General features: G+C 40.6%; 1 protein-coding gene across 4 annotated transcripts in view; it reads right to left on the reverse strand.

Annotated features, from left to right (window-relative positions):
• Positions 1-17,545, reverse strand: part of lyst (lysosomal trafficking regulator) — a 58,955-nt gene extending 41,410 nt beyond the window's left edge. For 2 of the 4 annotated variants that reach the window (XM_086179816.1, XM_086179814.1), the window contains exons 1-4: positions 16,232-16,366; positions 15,862-16,127; positions 6,102-6,193; positions 894-1,092 (exon numbers count right to left, since the gene is read on the reverse strand). In XM_086179816.1, coding sequence (XP_086035942.1) covers positions 894-1,092; positions 6,102-6,193; positions 15,862-15,942 — 372 coding nt within the window. In that variant the 5' untranslated portion in view covers positions 15,943-16,127; positions 16,232-16,366. Of the gene's footprint in view, positions 1-893; positions 1,093-6,101; positions 6,194-8,782; positions 8,833-15,861; positions 16,128-16,231; positions 16,367-17,478 lie in introns of those variants that run through there. The other 2 variants (XM_086179819.1, XM_086179815.1) reach the window with 2 other exon arrangements.
• Between the last annotated feature and the right edge of the window lie 778 nt (positions 17,546-18,323).

Here is an 18,323-nt window from a genome sequence, read left to right on the forward strand (position 1 = left end):
CTCTAGAAATCTTGCACAATAAGTATTTGCCAAAAAAATGGCACACTCCTTCCGCCAGTAACAGACAGCATCTCTCAGATTTAGATGATGTAATGTGTTTTGCAGGGTGAGAGCTCATGTTTTTGAGTAGCATTGTGAGGATGAATCATGGTGCAGGTGTCCCCTTCCCAAAAGGAGCATATCAGACAGTGAGCATGATGCACAGCTCCAAAAGTAGAAGACAACCATGAGCCTTGGGACAGTGTTTGGCTGGAGCTCCTTCGTCTTGAGAGCTTCAGTAGTTTTGTTTAGATGTGATCATGCAAGATTTTTCATCATGTTGGTAACAACATTTACCCACCAAGATTTGCATGTCAAATAGGAAGTCTACCCTCATTCAGCGCTTGGCAGGCATTCCTTTTGGAGCCTGGGTTTTGGCAGAGGTTTAACATGGCCTGGAATTTAAACTGGTCCTTCATTAACAAATGTCTGAGTTTGTGTGAATCCCATCAAGTCTGTTTATGAAAAGATAAGGCATATTATCATTGCCAAACAGATTTTTCGCCACTGAATTAATCACAGTGCTCATTAAATGCCCCTTTAAACTTACAAACTGACATCCCTCTGATGTTTCAATAATCTTTTTTTTTTTTGCTATAACAGACGTTTCCATTATGCTGCATCTCATCTGCAATTTCTTCTTGACGAAAAGAGATTAGTCGCAGCAGAAGCTGTGAAGGCTCATCTGCAGAAATTTGAATTTGTAATGCTCAGTGTATAACACTGGAAGCAGAACCCCGTAGCCCAACGTTGCTGAAATCAACGACTTAAGTTAAAATGCACATAAGTTTCACTGGAAAATCTTGACATTTCAGGGCATTCCACAACGAATTTGTGGTGATGAGCCTCCTCACCTGGTCAATGATGGAGTCCAGGGTGCTGAGCAACAGGAACCCTCGTCCTCTGACTAAGTACTCTCCCAGCGCAACCATGTGACTTTCCTCCTCATCCTCCTCCCGAGCCTCTGCTCTCTGAGCCACGGCACTGCACAGTTGATGCACATCTGTCAGGAACTCCCTTGCCAGTGTGTTACTGGCCCCACTCATGTCTGAGCTACAACACAAGAGACAAAACATCATAAGATGTCACATAAGAGGACACATCCCTACTTGCCAACTATTTGTAGTACATAGTTGAGTATAGGATTGACAGTTTTCCCACGAATTAGGGACAGACCTGGGACTAGAGCTTGAGGTGGAGCAGTAAAAACTAGATATTCAGGTGCACCTCTACTCCAGTAACCAGAGGCACACAAATGTGGACATCTACGACAAAAACTGTGCATGTCGAATGTAAGCACGAAGCATGAATTAGCTTGATTCCCACTTCCATCTTTAGCCATCAATGGATATGGACACTCACTTAATCATTCCTGTATTTAAACAGTTCACCAGACAAGAGCAATGAGGGCGTGCAATTTCACAGAATGCAAAATTAAGACAGACTGGATAGACCTGGATATTCTATATATCACCATTACAAAGAAAACAATACCAGGCTTCTTTAAAAAAAACAAGAAGAAGAAGAAGAAACCATGCTGCATTTTGTACAGGTGTGCACTGACTCAAAAGACCCGTCGCTGGGTGATCTGGCCTATAAATTAAATCTGAAATGTGAAACACCAAAACACCTTTAACGCCATTCCATCTGCGCCATCTTCCTCACCCTGTACTCTATGATACTGTGGGAAGACAGTTCTGTTGTTACGGCATTTTAGCCCATGTTAGTGCAACACACTTTTGCTCTTTTGGTTGCCTGTGTTTTTGTTCGGGAGGGAATGGAGTAAAATTCCTTGGCAGTAGCATTTCTTACTACGCTAAATAAAAAGGGATTTAAAGAGCTATCTGTCCCCCAGTCAAAAAAAATTACATACTTGGTAACAACTGGAACATTTCTGACTTAACGGTTACAAGGAACATTCAGTGGTTGTCAAAGGATACAGTGTTTTACAGCAGAAAAAAAGCGGAATCAAGAAGAAAAGCGTGACTTTAGTCTTATTCTCACTATTTGTGCTGCAGTGAAACTTGTGGAAACAGTAGATACACATACAACACACTAACACCTTCCTATCATCAAGGACTTACAAAAAAACTAAACATAAAAAAAAACTATACCCAAATAGACTTTTTTTTTAAATAATTAAAAAAAAACTACAGTGTGTCGATGATACCATTTGGTTTCATATGTGGAATAGAAATAACTGAACTTTAATGATACTTCTGTTGGTTTGTGTGACAGAAAGCGTTGACTGACTTCAACCGTGCAGTATAGCTACACGTCTTGGTCAATGGTATTTACAACAAAGTTGGTCTCAATTCATGCAAAACCCAAATTAGCTCCTGTCCTCCCTTCACATGTATTATGGCCATAAATAATCCCAGTCAGGTAAGGATGTCCTAACCCATACACGTCTCCTACATGCATACCATGTAAATAAACTGTCAATCTCAACACCAGACACACACATCTAACAAATCTTGCCAAACACACAATCTTTACAAGACAATCCCATTAACTTAGTTAAGACAACATGCCAACATTCTTGTAACTCTGGTGTTACAGTAATTTCATGCTGCAGGAAAGTTCCTTCTGCTCTGATCCAGATTTCAACTGTACTGATAGAAGTGAGCTTATGAGGTTCTACACCAAGAGTCAAATGTTTCTCCAACATATATACAGGTATGGCCGTCTTACCAAGTACCACTGGGCCAAAGCGCTCCCTTCCAGTCATGCTGTGTTCGCTCCAAGCTTGACTGCAGCTCTGCTTGCTGTATCCGCATACCTCCTCACACGACTACTGACTGAATTTTCTGTTCTGCAGCACAAATTCCATTAAATTGGAATTTCAAATGGAAGCTTTCCAGATTTGCAGCAGATCAGCGTATCACATGAAAGCATGTGATGTCACATGGCGAGGGGACTGGCCTTGGGAACACTGACGAGCCTCCAATGACCTGTGGAAGACCTTCGTAACCAGGCATCACTCACAGTAACAGCCTTTGTATCCTCCGCTACAACAATCATGTTGAGGATTTCACATCAAGAAAAATGCATACAAATAAACCAGAGGAAAAGTTCTGTCCTGCAAGACATGAATCTGTGATATTTACAATCTCAAAACGCCTCTGTGGCTCATGTCATACGTGTCAGTGTCAAGACGCCACATAACTTCCTGTTTACATGGCTTGTTTCTGACACGATTCCTACAAATCCTCCCTTGCAAAAACTCCTGCAAGGATCAGTTACTTTGTAAATGAGTGTCACAAGAAGATGGCTTGTCCCCAGACAGCAGGCAGGGCAAACAAACACCCAATAAGGTGCTGCGCTGTTGGCAATCTGGTAACGGCTACACAGTCCAACCCTCCTGCTCCCAAAAATAATGGATTAGTCTCAGAAGGTCATTGAGAGGAAGCAATTTACTCTTGGTAAAAGTAAAAAGGAAAAAGATATTCAAAAAAAATCATACTTTTCTGTCTAGTTTCCTCACCAGCATTGCGTCTCTGTCCTTTTGTTTATGTTATGTGTCTCCAATTGTGGCTTTCCCTTCAAGCCAATTACTGGACTGTTCATCACTCCAACTTTACTCAACTCAACTCTTTTTCTATGACTGCATAAAATAGTGAGACGTCTGTTACTGATTGCAAAAGGACTTTTATAGGACATTTAAGGACACTGTCATCAACCGATAACAGTTTATATATTGTCGAAGTTGGCACAGGTCCAGTGCATCTAAGAATGCAGTATGCAGGACCTGTGTACACCCTGGACAGCAGGGTGAAAAGGTCTGTGTCATTCGTGGAGGCCAATAAAGCCATAATTAACTGCTTCGATATCTGGGTCTGTTATAAACAACCAGAGGTGAAGAGATATCTGGAGTGATTTTACCTGCTGTGGAATGTCTGCTTTGAAACTCGGCACTCTCATAAGATAGACTGAAAAATTAACACGAAACCCTTGACCGCCGTAACTGAAGAGATCCATATGTCCCTCATATCAAAGACGAGTGGTTTTTACAGATACCTGTGTCGTGCAGCATCATGAACCCTTTTTCCCCTCCTCTAACTATAAATTTCCAATTTCCCTCCATTTCTAAGTCGTCCCGGTCATATCTACCATGTGCAGATTGTATTCATATCCACAACAAATGGTACAATAGTATAACATTAGAACATTCTACAAAAAACCCATAATAATTACCTTTATACAACTTCTGAACACGAACTGCACATTCAGTACTTGAAACATTTAATTGCCACAAGCCTGAATTCATACAAGGACATTATTTCAGGGATGTTAACCAAACCTCCATTCAAACAATCACTTTTCAGCTGAGAGAACACACAGTTCACAAATGCTAATTCATACACTTGAGTGAGAGAGCAAGAGAGTGTGTGTGTCATTTACACAGAACAGAACACAAATAAAAAGGTACTTGAGGGCCCTAATGACCAGCAATGTTCTTCATCATTATGTTAATCTATGCAACAAGGTACTCCACTCGCGAATGTTGTGCACACTATCTTGAACATCTACTGCAGTGGAAGGATTTACTCCTTCTGAACCGCTAACACCTTTTTTTTCCTTCAATGGAAATTCCACTTATGGTCATAATTGGCTTTATTCTCACAGAATACACACTGGTATAAGACTCCAGTGTGTATTGTGATAGAACAGAATAGAACAGAATAGAATAGAATAGAATAGAATTATTGTCATTGTATGGTCAGATACAATGAAATGCTGGACAACGAAATTGGGCGTATTGGGGGAAACTGATGGATCTTGATGGATAATTAAGCATTTACAGCATCGCAACTTTGCAACATTAGTCGTGGTACTTTTTTAATTACCGAGGTGCTGACTTAAGGCTATACACTCTTAAAGGCTGAAGCTTATTGTTTTGAACTTACCAACCCTTACTAGTGGTATTGGTTTCCATGAACACACTCTGAAGTGTGGCATTAGAATAGGTTAATGGATACAGCATAATTCAAACAAAACATTTTGAAAGCAAGGTTTTTGTATTTGCCTGAGGTTCTTTTTAACTTCAACACAGAAGCGTTAACGTGCTCTATGAGAGATGGGAACACCTTTTGCAAATAACCTCGCATTTCAGGAGTCTTTAAATCACGTGATTAAATAACAAGAACTTCCATTCACAAAAAGGACAAACACTGACATGTGCATACAAACAGTGACTTTAGACAGTGATTAAATAACTGATTAATATCCAATCAGGATTCTGACAATAAAACTCTTTTCTTTTCTTTAATAGCTGTGAAATGGACTGAATGAATGAGGAATGCGTGCCTGTTTCCATCACTAATTTAGACTTATCAGACACATTGGCATGGCAAACTAAGTTAACTCCTCTCAAACCAGAGGAGCAATAGAATATATATGTGCTGCAAACTGTCAAATGTAAAGACAAAAAATACTTGATGTGTGTGAGAAAGTAAAAAAGATCTCTCTCTCTCTCTCTCTCTCTCTCTCTCTCTCTCTCTCTCTCTCTCTGTGGAAACAGGTTTCTGTCAATACATATCAAAGTTTCCTCTTCACTAGAGGATGAGGAGGGCAGGCTGAACTCTGATCACTCTCACTCGAGGTGTTTGTTAATGCAACACAGGCGTAGAGCTGTCCCTCTGTATTCCCCTGCAGCAGACAAATCTAGAGGGACTGGTGCGTGACGTCCCTGCCATATGGAAGTGCTTCTGTCAGTTACAGGTGCGCACACAGGAGAGGCAAAACGGGTCCATCCTCACCTTTAATTTTAAGCCTCAGCAGAGAGCACCGGAGTTCGCTCTCTTGAGCTTCTATACACTCTTTGGTTGAGCTTTGCTGAGTTGACAGATTAAAATGCAGGGGGAAATGCTGCCAAAACACTCAATCAATAAAAGCGCTTCACTACTGAGAAGCTAGTTCATTAAAAAACAACAACACACACACACACAAAAAACGACAGCAACGATACCACCAGCTTCACTGATAAATGTGGTTAAGCCTGAGCCTGTATGTAACACAGAGAACACTCCTAGACAGTGCACTCAAAGACAGAGACTTACCAGAATTTCAGAGCATCTTTGGTGCTGTGATTGGGGCGATGCTGCACGTAGTGGAAGAGACACAGAAAATTCTCCAGGCTCTGAAGGCTGACCTGATAAGACACAGACAGACGAATAGATTGATAGATAAGAAGCCAGAGTAGCTACATGAATTAAACCCAGGTTATCACTCACGCTTACATTAGGAGCAACAAAAATGAAAAACGCACTGCACAAATACATTTGCCAGACCCCAATTACATTGTTAGTGATGTAACCGCAGCTAACCTAATTTTGTGGAACTATTATTCCAATAAGGATTAATCAGATTAGATGCACTTGTGACCTGATATTTTTCCACTCTCTTTCCTGATAATACATTTTAAACAAAAAGCTCCAATTCATACTTTCACACACACATCACATACAGGTATTAAGATTAGGAAGGCAGTAATTTCTGGTTATTGTCCAATAAACACTCACAGTCAAGACATTTGGCAAATAGCTTAGCAGTGGGGAAATAAAGACCACTTCAAGATGAATGGTCAGGGCCAGGCAGCAGAGCAGGAATCCCTCCCCAACAGAGTTGGCATAACACTTTTATTTCTTAAAAAGTGAGACGAGCCACTAAACCGTTTTTAATTATATTACAGTTGAAGGGTGGTGTGTTAATACGTGGCCTGCAGACGAGTCGTCTCTGTTTCTGAACTGAAGCTAGCTATACACTGCTGCTAATGTGACACCGCTGACTGGATTCATTCATGCCATGCTGATCCCTGACTGATCTGGCGATGCGGATTGTCTGGGACACCACGTAGGACCAATCACATTACACACAGTCTGACCTATGATGGCACTGAACATGCTTGCACAATGAAATAAAACACAAAGCCTCAAATGTATAATAGGGTTATATTACTTCATTACAAACAGATGGCATCGTATGTAAGTTCACTACAAAGTGGAAAGCTTGTGAGATAAATCAGCAGCATGCATCCTCTGTTTCAAAAAGCAAGATAAAATTACACAAAGTGTAATTAAAGAAACGGAATGCTGAATGCTGCTTTTAGGTATCATGGAAGCAGGCAAGAGTGCAGGCGACAACCACCTCTGTTTAAACTCCTGATTGACAGTTGCTGGTTAAACATATCCTTCACAAATCCACGCAGGAGGAAAATATAGAATATAAATATAGTAAAAATTCTTTACTGTGAGAAGCAATGAATGGAAATTTAAATGTATGTGGTTTTTTTTTTAAATGGGAATCTTTTTGCTTTGAAGGAATGTGTATCAACCAAGTCAAGCACTGATCCTTGCAGGTAGGTATCAACCCTGACAATCAAAAATTAATGTACATTTACTTTTGCCCCACTGGGTCCTCCACGAAGGTGAAATTGGTTATTTTCCTTTCTATTCCATAGAAATGTCAGTGAGAGTCCCGCAAAGTAGAAGTGATTTAGTGATTGATATGAACGCAGCGTGACACAATCCTGCAGTCAGTGATGTAAACCATAATTTGAAGACAGTTGTATATTACAGTTGTATTGGCTTCTGTCCATTCTTTCACGCAAATCTGTCAGAAACGAGAATGAAACTCTCTAACTGGTTGTTCAGGTGCTCTCAGTTTGGTCACACTGACATTTTTGGTGTTAAAGCTGCAGTGTTGCACTTCTGCATCATCTTCTGGCAAAGTTATTTAAACAACAGTTAATGTGCCTATGTCACTGGGCCGGCTGCAGCCTACGCAGTTGTAACACTATCAGTCTGATCAAACTGGCTGTTCCACAGTTGTCTCGAGTTTGGCAGTGATCGTTTTGTTGTCTAGTCTATTTTTTCTGCACGCAGGGAGGGAGGGAATGCATCAAGCCAGGCAGGAGGGAAACACACAGGATGGAACGGACAGTCCATTAAACACTCTTACTGAGGAGATCTGCGTATTTGTCAGCAGTATTTGACAGCGAGAGAGACAAGCAGGATATCTGCAGTGGATGACGTCTGTTCCTTTTAGACAGACAACGCCTGTTTGGAAGTTTTCATTGATCTTACAGTAACTAATGAGCTGTCATCAACTCCTTGTCCTTCATCTGCTGCACCGCATGTGTGAATGTGTCTTTGAGCCTCACTCTCAGTGAAACAGAAGTGCGACTGGAAAATGACAAACACAGTCGTGACTGTGATGTCCTTTTTTTTTTCAAGGACTTGAATTTAAGGGACCTTCATCTATAAGTAAAAGTGATGCATTATTAGCTTTCCATCAGCAATAATTCATCCAATAAATGTATTTTGCCTTTCAAGAACTCAAATAGGTGTCCCAGAGTACAGAAAGAGCTAACCACGTACTGAATATAAATATATATCTATATTTCTATCTATAGATAGATTGCAACTGAGGGCAACAGCAATAAAACAACGCCAAAATGTGTTTTAAGATTTTAAGACTCCTACTTGCAAGTACTTGAAAGGCTAAAAAGATGATTTAGCAGAAGTATTTGCTATAACCGCCACAGGCAAGGAAAGCGCTGCTACTGCAGCAACCATAAATGCTTTAGGTTTCAAGTGATGCCCTTTATTAGCGATCTTAATGGCACTGAAACGCTCATCAAGCATTCATGTATGGCACCTGACAATCTCCCCGATGATGACGGTGTAGAGCTGGTCACACTCACCAGAATCAAGGGGGAGGTAGAGAGGCAAAAACTCACCCAAAAACTGAGGACAGTGGGTGGGTGGGGGTCACAGCACATCGGGGGGGCTGGATAGGACATCATCATCATCATCATCACACACAGGAAATGGGAGGAAGAAGAAACAGCAAGGCATGGATCATGAGAAAGCCAGGATAGAATAGGGGCAAACATGACAAGAACACAAAGGATGAAAGAAATCAATGCAGCAAAAGATGAAAGCAGAGATAAACGGGGGGGGGGGGGGGGGGGGGGCTGACTGACAGGAAATGAAGGCTTCAAGGTAGCCAGAGCTATTATTAGTTTAATAAATAAGCTCTGCAACAGCTGTGCTCTCATTCTATTAAAATAAATCACCCAAAATTAGTATCTAATTTGACTTGGTTTGTCCTTGCCTTATCAGTGTGCCAGTTGTGGCCGTATTCCTCAAATGGGAAAGGATAAATGAGTGGTGCATGATAACGCTAATTTCCAAGTAACAGAGTTGGGGTTTTTCCTCTGAGGCTTTAATCCAATATTACAAGGCACTCTGCACAAAGCAGCCAGGGTGCTTTGATAATGAGAGATTGTCAAAACTAATTAATACAGCTTGGGAGGGAGGGCAACAACTCACAAAGCTCAGGAGAACACACTTTGTAAACACAAAATAAATCACTGACCTTTCAAACTATTTGCTCCAATTGCTCAGTTAATGCCACTCGCATGTTGAGCTCCACTTTGCAAGCCAATTTGCAGAGGGAAGCTACTTGTCGATAGTGTGGGAATATTTCGCAAGACAGACCAGTAAAGCAGAAAGACATTCGCTCACACTTTTGTGGCTTCACATCAGCCCAAGTGACGTTAAAGGTAATCACTCTGACAACGTAGCTGTGTCTTTAATGCTGCTTTTATCCAACATCATGAGAGGCCGAGTCGTGGGAGTCTAATCGCTGAGTCACCCAGGCTGGTACGGGCTCTCTGCTCAAGCGCTCCTCAGATAATTGACTGCAACTTGGCAGAGGGAGTGAAAGCGATGTGATCCTGTCCTCGTGAGAGGGGATGTGGGATGTTGGTTATGTAATGGTGTCCTTTTTTTCCCTCTTTTTCCCCCCCCGTTTCAGATGCCGACAGATCTAATTTGATATTTGAGTGATGAGCATCATGAGGACTCCCTAACGTTCCGCATTTCCTCACAAGCTACGAGTCGTTACGCACAAAACCATGAATAACTTGGGTTTTCTTTGCCTTTTAAAGACACTCAACAAAATGTCAAGGGGCTCCAATCAAAAAGTGTGTTTTTGTCAGTGTCGGGGAAGTGACCTTTTAGCTGAGTGACTATACAGGAAATGAAAATGTCTTGCGCTCTGCTTCATTGTTTTCATTACAAGTAAATTGCAACACAAACAAGCTCCTCTGGACTTTATCTTCTCTGATGGCATGAAGAGTTTGTGGGGTTTTTTCTCAGAGATCTGACTTAATAACATGTCACTGCTGAGGCGCAGCAGTGTTCGCTGAAGTCTGACTCAACCTAGAACTAGAGAGATGAATTATTCATCCTTTCCGCCAATCGCTTGGAACGGCCTTGGAGACAACAGTGAGTAGGAGTTGGGCTGAAACTGTGGGAGGAACAATAAATGCAGATGTGAAACAAGTTTTGTGGCCAACCAGCGGACTTGAAAAGCTGGCCTCATTACTGGTAAATATTATTACAACATATCATAGAGATCAAGATGGAAACAGCCTCAACCAAGCAGCATGATTCTCATGTTTGATTTCACCAAAGGAGCAACGACCTTATTCATGGTGAATTCACAAAAATTAATGACACGGTTTCGACAAACTAAAATGTAGCTAACAATGTTGAGCAATACATAGGCCTGCCACTGCTACAAGGACTGAAATATGTCACAGATTCCAAGCAGTAAGGCCCTTTATCAGATTAAAAGAGCTCCCCAAACAAATTGCAGAGGTTGTTTTTTTTGATTAGAGGTTGATTTTTGTTAATTTTATCAAATATGATGATTACAGGGGGTCCTGCATCTGCATAGTCTAAGTTTCTGTACATGTTGGTAGTATGAAAGTGCTCTTAAAACATGACTCTACTAGGTAGGTAACACTGTCAATTAATGGGTTCCTTCAAAGAAAAAAAAAAGTTGTGCATCACTGGTCAGTCTCACTGTCCCAATGTCAAGGAAAAAAGGAAAACCAATAAGAAATACTTTCCCATTTCTACTAACACGCAGGATGAAAACTACAAAGTAGACATTGGGGTTGTCATTAGTGTCTAAATCAATCAAGAGTGTGTTCTCACTTATTGCCTTTGATAACCAGGTGCACCATCACCTCAGAGTACTGCTATTTCAATGCTGCATCGCTCAAGTTTGACTAACTCTTTTCTGCTGAGGAAACAACTCGATTCTCGCTTGACTGCTACAAAAAATATTTCAGGGAGCTAAATGTCTTAAATATGCGCACTATAACAAATGCATCAATACTGGACATAATTAAATATTAGAGATGAAGACTCCTCATTGTTCAGTTCTGACAAGTCAAATAATACATTTGGGGATGGATGTGAACCAGCAGCACAAATTCTCACATTCCCTCCTGAGCGTGCACTGCTTTTGGTTTCATGCTTGGCTCGACAAGTTAATCTTCCTTAGACAAGGATTCAGGGCTTTACCACAGAAGAAATGCCACTGAGCTAAGAAAGCTAATGACAAGTAGCATGGCTGGACGATGCAACTGGTGTAGTACAACAGCAGAAAATCTCTACATTTAATTGTTTTTTTACACACAAGTACCCAAACTGCCAGTGCACGATTGACTTGACACTAACTACAGAGTAATACTTACAAGTAAAGTTATATCGCAGTGAGGGAAAGTGTCCTTTCAGCTGCAGGTCAGCCCGTGACATTCATTTTTACCATAAGGGTTTGCAAGACTTAGTTGTTAACACTGAAATTCATGGGAGTGCAGAGCAGATCAGATCGAAACGCCGGACCTCCTGAGTATGACTGTAAAAACAAAAGTGAAGTGTTCCAAATACCTTACTTTGGTGTTGTGAAACATCCGCTTGTCTCATAATACACTTCCACTTGCACCAAGGCTTGATCGGAGGCTTCACCACAGGCGAGAAAACAACACTACAACGCAGTAATTTGATGCTAAAAGTGGAATTAAAAGACACTGAATGCCAGAGATTCTGTTATGCTGAGGATAAAATAACATGCCACGTTAAGAGGGATGATGCAGGTCCACCTGACGAGTTTGCACCATCCAAGTCTTAACTGTTGCAAGAGTGGTACCGGAAAGTGTACTTTTGCGAGCCAACTTGAAAGTTAGTACCACCATGCCATTTTTTTTTAAATGATCATTTCTAGAATGTTTTCAAAAATAAAACTCTACAGCTTTAAAAAAAACAAAAAAAAACAAAATTGTGACGTAAACATTTTGATGAGCATTATAATAATAATTTTCACAAAGAACATTTATGATGTTGAACTCACTTGATGATGAGGGAACCTGACAGGTTTTTTTTTTAGGACTTGGCCCTTTGCCAGTCTGTTGTTTTATTTCAAGCCAATGGTGCTGAGAGGCAGTAAGAAACATTTATGACTTCTCAGAAAATGTTCAGTGGCACTCATTCCACCATCAAGGTGGCCCAGAACAGTTTCAGGCGTCACACGGATAGAATATACTGCACCTGAGCTTACAGCAAGCCACAGCTATTCCATACCACCTCTTTCTTGAAACGATAGCAGCCAACCCCGATCATAAATCAAAATCTGCTCAATAATTCATCGGTGCTTTCATATTTTCCACCACAGGAGAAAAGAGAGGGCAGGATGGCATCGGTTGTAGAGCTCCACAATCAAATAGCATTAAATAATTGCAGGAGAGAGCATCAATAGTTATAAATAATGTCTTCTCGTACTTACAAATCATCAAGAGTACATCATTTTCACATAGTTTTAGAGCGTAGAATTGTTGCAGTGAACAAGACTGTGCTCTCGGGCACACAGGAGGAACACAATGGGTCCTGAAGCTTTGCTCCATACCTCCAAGACTAATATAAGGGTCGAAACATCCTACAAGAGGCATGCGAACAACGCATGAATGAGGAGACCTGCGGACTGCAGGTAAGCATACACACATCTGATGAACTGACACACTATTTCCAGCTTTTGTGCACACATACACTTACAGAACGGGTCTTAAGCTACATTTTCATTTTGTTATTCATAATTTTAAAAGTAGAAACTAGAGCTACATGACACTGGATTTTTTTTCCCCCTGATAAATCCACGATTGATGATGAGCAAAGAAGAAGAGATCTCAGCAAAACTGGGCTGATTTAAATATCAGACATTAGCCCGATACAAATGTATCAAAAAAGTTACAGGTATCTGATGATGATGAGCTGACATCGTGCAGTTGGACACTCAAAGAGAGAATTCCTTCATCACGGTGGCTGCATCCAAGAGAAACTCAAGTCATTCAACTGACTAAACAGAAGAAGGGATGCATAGAGGACAAAAGGATAAAAGATGAAGGGGGCAGAGAAAAAAAGTGAGGTTGCAGCCATACTGGTTTTTTTTTCAGACTCTTCTATTTCTTTACTGATTCCAGCAGGTGCAGAAATCTTTTTTTAATCTTCACAGTCAACTGATGTGGTGACGAAAGAGCAGGACGACAACTCACTACCTGAGGGGCCTGACTGACAGCTGCAATGAGCGCGGCTCTGTTCAGCAGAACACTGACAGCATCTTGGGTGAGGTGACAGGAGGCGAACGCTTGTGTACTGACGGGGCCAGTGCAAAAACAATGTTACAGCATATACACACGCACGCACGCACACACACACACACACACACACACACACACACACACACCACTCTGATCACTGCAAATGTGAAAAGTAGCAGATCAAACACAGTGGTTCCAGGATATTGATCACAACAAAATCTGACAGGAAATGTTACCATTAACAGGCAGCGCCAGCTCAGTGCAGTCCAAGCATTTATATCACCATAGCAACAAGCCACAAGCACCGTATCTACAGCTGAAATCCTAATTCAGAGATTCCTGATTATTTTTTTCTTGGAGCCCTGCCAAATTGATCTCTCTCTCACACACTCAAACACAAACACACACACACACACACACACACACACACACACACACACAAAATCATCAAAGCAACCACATTTTGTAGGCAAAAATGAAATTCTACGACAATTTTCAATATAATATGATATATTATGATGTCTTTTAGCATGCGCAACTCAAATCTGAACCATTGCAGTTCAAGTGCCGTGAACCAGTGGTGATTTTTGTTGCCCCCTTTAGGAGGCTGGGACAAGTGTTGCACAATTAAGATCGTCACAATCTATAATTCATGTTATACAATTGTTCTTCAATGCAAGTACAAAACAGTATGATCTAAAGAGTACTGCACAAATGTGACAGAAATGGCGTCACTGTTGTGAAAGATATTTTGTTTGTGCTATTCAATTTATCAAAACACTGTGATTCACCTTAATGACACATTTTCTTACTCGGTAAAACTTTTTTTTAGTTAAATTAATAAAACATTGGTATTTCTTTTTATTTAATGAAACATTGTTATTTTGAAAATAGTACTGCCCAGATTTTTTGGGGGGGTATTTTTTTGGTAGTGCAAGATTATTATTAAGAAATACATTTATTTTTGAGAAATACATATCCTAAAATGATCATTGATTTGTGTGTACTTTTCTAGATAGCCAAGCAAGCAGACTAATAACATCATCTATATACGGGTCACAATATTGTACACAATAATCGCAGTAGAACTTTTTCACCACAGCATGCAGGGCTTGCTCAGCCCTCAAATTGGGAAATACCCGCGATAACCAGAGCAACAAAGCGTAGTAACACACTGTAATGGACATGGTGAAAACAGCGGAAGGAAGCCATTATTCCCAAGAACTAAAAGACCCTACTAGCTTTTCACAGCACTAATTAGCTTGTTGTTCTTCAAAGGATGACTCGCACATTAGAAATGAGAAATAATGGACTGAGATAATGGCTAAATCAGCTCATCTGTGCCTGGCAGCCCCGTCCTAATCCCAGTCTCGTGATCTGGCTGCTGTTCACTGTCTGGCAGCAGGATTGCAAAGGGGGGGGGGGGGGGGGGGTTCAGACCTTACGCCATTCTTTCCTATCATATACCAACACAAATGGAAACAGAAGTGCAATCGAGCAACCCTCATGATTGGGAATGTGAGGTTTCCACCTGTGCGCAGAGACACACTGCTGGTTCAGCTCCATTACATTTCAGGCAAAAATGGAGGAGAATGACTTTTTTTTTTCCTCTCAATCTCACAGCAATCAAGGAGTGACAAGAAATGCATGACTGCCTCTCGCTAAAGAAATCAAGTAGAGCAGAATTAAAATATCGGCGTCTTTGTTACAGGTGTAAAACTGTTCTCGGTTTACACAGCATTTTGCAACTCACGCTCATTTACTGTGAAAAAGGAAAGTAAGTTAGGCAGCTTAAATTGTAACAAGACTGAAGCAATTTCTTGAACAATGTTTGCTATTGTCGGACGAGAGGAAAAGCATTTTATTCCGCTCGGAATCAAGCAAAGCACCCTACAACTTCTTAGAAGTGAGTCCCTTCACATTATAGGGTGCGGCAAATTAAAAATTTGATCAGACAACACAACCAAGCATATCATCAAATCAAACACTCAAACAAAGGGAAAAGCTGTTTTATCTGAAGATAAATATAAATAATCTCATTGACCTGGAGGCTTCAAAGGTCCTGGGTCTGATGAATTTTGGACCAGAATATTAAGGATGTAACTGTACTTTAACTTTTAAATCAGATTTACAGGGATCCCAGAGAAATTATGAAAACAGCTCAAGTGTCAAACTCACTTCACTCTACAAAATGAAACTATTTTGATCTGTGAAGGACTTTAATTTAAGGAAAAAAGTGATATTAACACTTTTTGAGAGTTCCCTAGACACCGGCCCCCCACCTCACAGTCTTCCAAGTGACAAGTACGTTAAAGCAACCACCACTCAGAAAGAGCCACATGAGTTAAGTTCATGTAATTAACACCGACCTGCAGGTCCGCTCCCTGAAGCCGACAGTCCATGTACTTTTCCCACGCATATGACAGATCTGTCTGCGGTGGGCTGGCCATGTTGTCCACACCTCCAGGTGCAACGCCAATCAAGGAGTTGAGGAAGTCAGGGACCGCTGGATAGTACCTGAATGTCCCTCCAAAGTGCCCTGACCAGCACCGTCCGAATGCCCCAGTGTTGTCCCGAGTCGTTCATAGCAGATCCATGAGTCACCGCGCTGCTTTTCCGCTTTTAAACGGGGCATCTGCACAGAAATACACAAAGTGGCATTTGTTGTTAGCAAAGTCTTCCTTACTTCGCAGACATTCGGCTCTTGTCCAGGGAATTAAACCAGTATATATGACGCACTTGAACCAGACTTCAACCCGCAACTTCGGCCACTCAAGCCGGACATTCGGCGACTGCACCAAAACAAACCGAATCCTGGCTATAGATTTAGCTAGCTTGGTAGCTAGCTGGTATGTAACGGACCCCGCGTGAAGTCAGCAGGCAGTTCTCAAGATAGCTTTTTCCGGTATAAACATTTGTTTTCAAAATAAAAGCACATGATTCGTTTGCGTTAAACTGTGCCCCTGTAAACATTACAATAGTTAATAACAATACTCGAACGAGTAAAGTTTAAACCACCCACATATATAAGTATGGATGCCACTTTAAATTCAAATCATGGTATTAATCAATTATGGCAGTGCACATTTACTGTAATGCAAAGGCATTTGATTACCATACACAAAATATATAGTCAAAGCAAATGATAGGTATGATATTGTATCCAATCTAACAGTCAAACGTGTAGAACTAGCAGTAAGATGCTAGGGATTCCATCATGCTGGACTTCTGAAACAAAATTTTGAGAAAAATTAACAAAAACATTCAACAACTATCCCTCTTTTGAGTAAAAAAAAAAATACATAAAATCTTATAGTAGCACCAATACACGTATTTAAATGCTCAGCATTAGTCCAAAAATTAAATGTTTTTAAAAAATAATTTATAAAAAAAATTATCTATGTATGGTGACAAAATCTACAGAAAAACAACATGATTGCGTATTTTACATGATTAACTTTAATGAAGAGGAAAAATGAATTTATTTAAACTATAATATACCAAAGCAAGATGATTATGTTGGGCCTTGTCAGGATTTCCTTACTCAGCGTTGAGTAAAACCTGTATTTTAGCCTTCGTATTGTCAGTAATTACAACTATCATTCGTCGGTGAGTGTTTACATCGAAAGCTCTGGCCGGAGAATCAATGAACTGGTCTGGTTAGCTTGACTGCATGTCAGACACGAGAAACTTCGATATTTCCAATATAATATTTGTCTAATTTCCCACATTAGCTCCAGAGCTGCTACACTTCAAAGCAGTACAACCTGCTCCAAACAAACAGTAAATATTTAGCTAGCGTTAGCTGTTTCCTGTAGCATCACACCGTAATGTAAGCTGTCAAAACTGTTTGTGAAGCACTGAGAAACGAGAACATTTTAACTACCTTCACTAAATTAACCATGTGCTTCACTAGCATATTTTTTACGTGATTAAAATCCAGCTGCACGATAAAGGTATACATTGATTTTAATCGTCATACATACCTGTTTTTTCCATAAATTAAAGCCAGCTAATGCTAGCCACTAAGCTGTGAGTTCTGTGGTAAATAAGCCCTGCGTTTTGACTTGTAAGGCAATTCCATCACCCGTCTCAATTGCAAAAACGGTACACCCACCTGTTACGCCAGCAGTTGACAAAAGATCTTGTGACAACAGTTACATTGGACGTCAATTTTTGTAGATGGAATTTCATAATGTGTTCGCTCGGCAGGCGGGGATGGCTAAATTCATCATTTCGGTCAGTCGCCGATTGCACGGTTCGATTTTGACAGGTAAAAAGATATTTACAGCAAATAAATGCAGACACACGGTAAGATGTACAAATTTAGAACACAAACTAGAAAAAAGTCCCAGAAAATGTTCATTTAGTTCCATTACTGACGGCTTGGAAAAAATGTCCTGGCAGACAAGATTGAGGGCTTATCAACTTAGTGCTTCTATCGGTGACGTCCCCGCATACTCCCGATTGTTTCCAATTGGATGACACACGAGCCATTCCCTTGTCAATCAAAGTATCTCGTTCACGGAATGGCGGTGCGTTTAGAAACTCTCTGTAAAAACAAAGTGTCAGAGTCTGTCAGCCTAGTAACAGATTTGGCTACGTTTTATTCTCTTAAGTACTTCTTGCGAGTAGAGGACACGTCACAAGCTTGGGTGTGGTAATTATTTTCAACGTTTATCGGTAACGTTAATTTTTCAAAACTGCGTCTAATCTAATTAAGGCAGTTGATTCAACATTTTAATTATCAGCAACTATATTGAAAACTCCTCAGTGGTTTAGTAACTATTAAGTCGTTTTTCAAGCAAAGCAATAACAAAACCAAAATAAA

Source organism: Aulostomus chinensis, chromosome 16 (genome assembly GCF_037954235.1).
Source record: "Aulostomus chinensis isolate RoL2024-O1b breed Wild chromosome 16, RoL_Achi_v1.0, whole genome shotgun sequence".
NCBI lineage: Eukaryota > Metazoa > Chordata > Actinopteri > Syngnathiformes > Aulostomidae > Aulostomus > Aulostomus chinensis.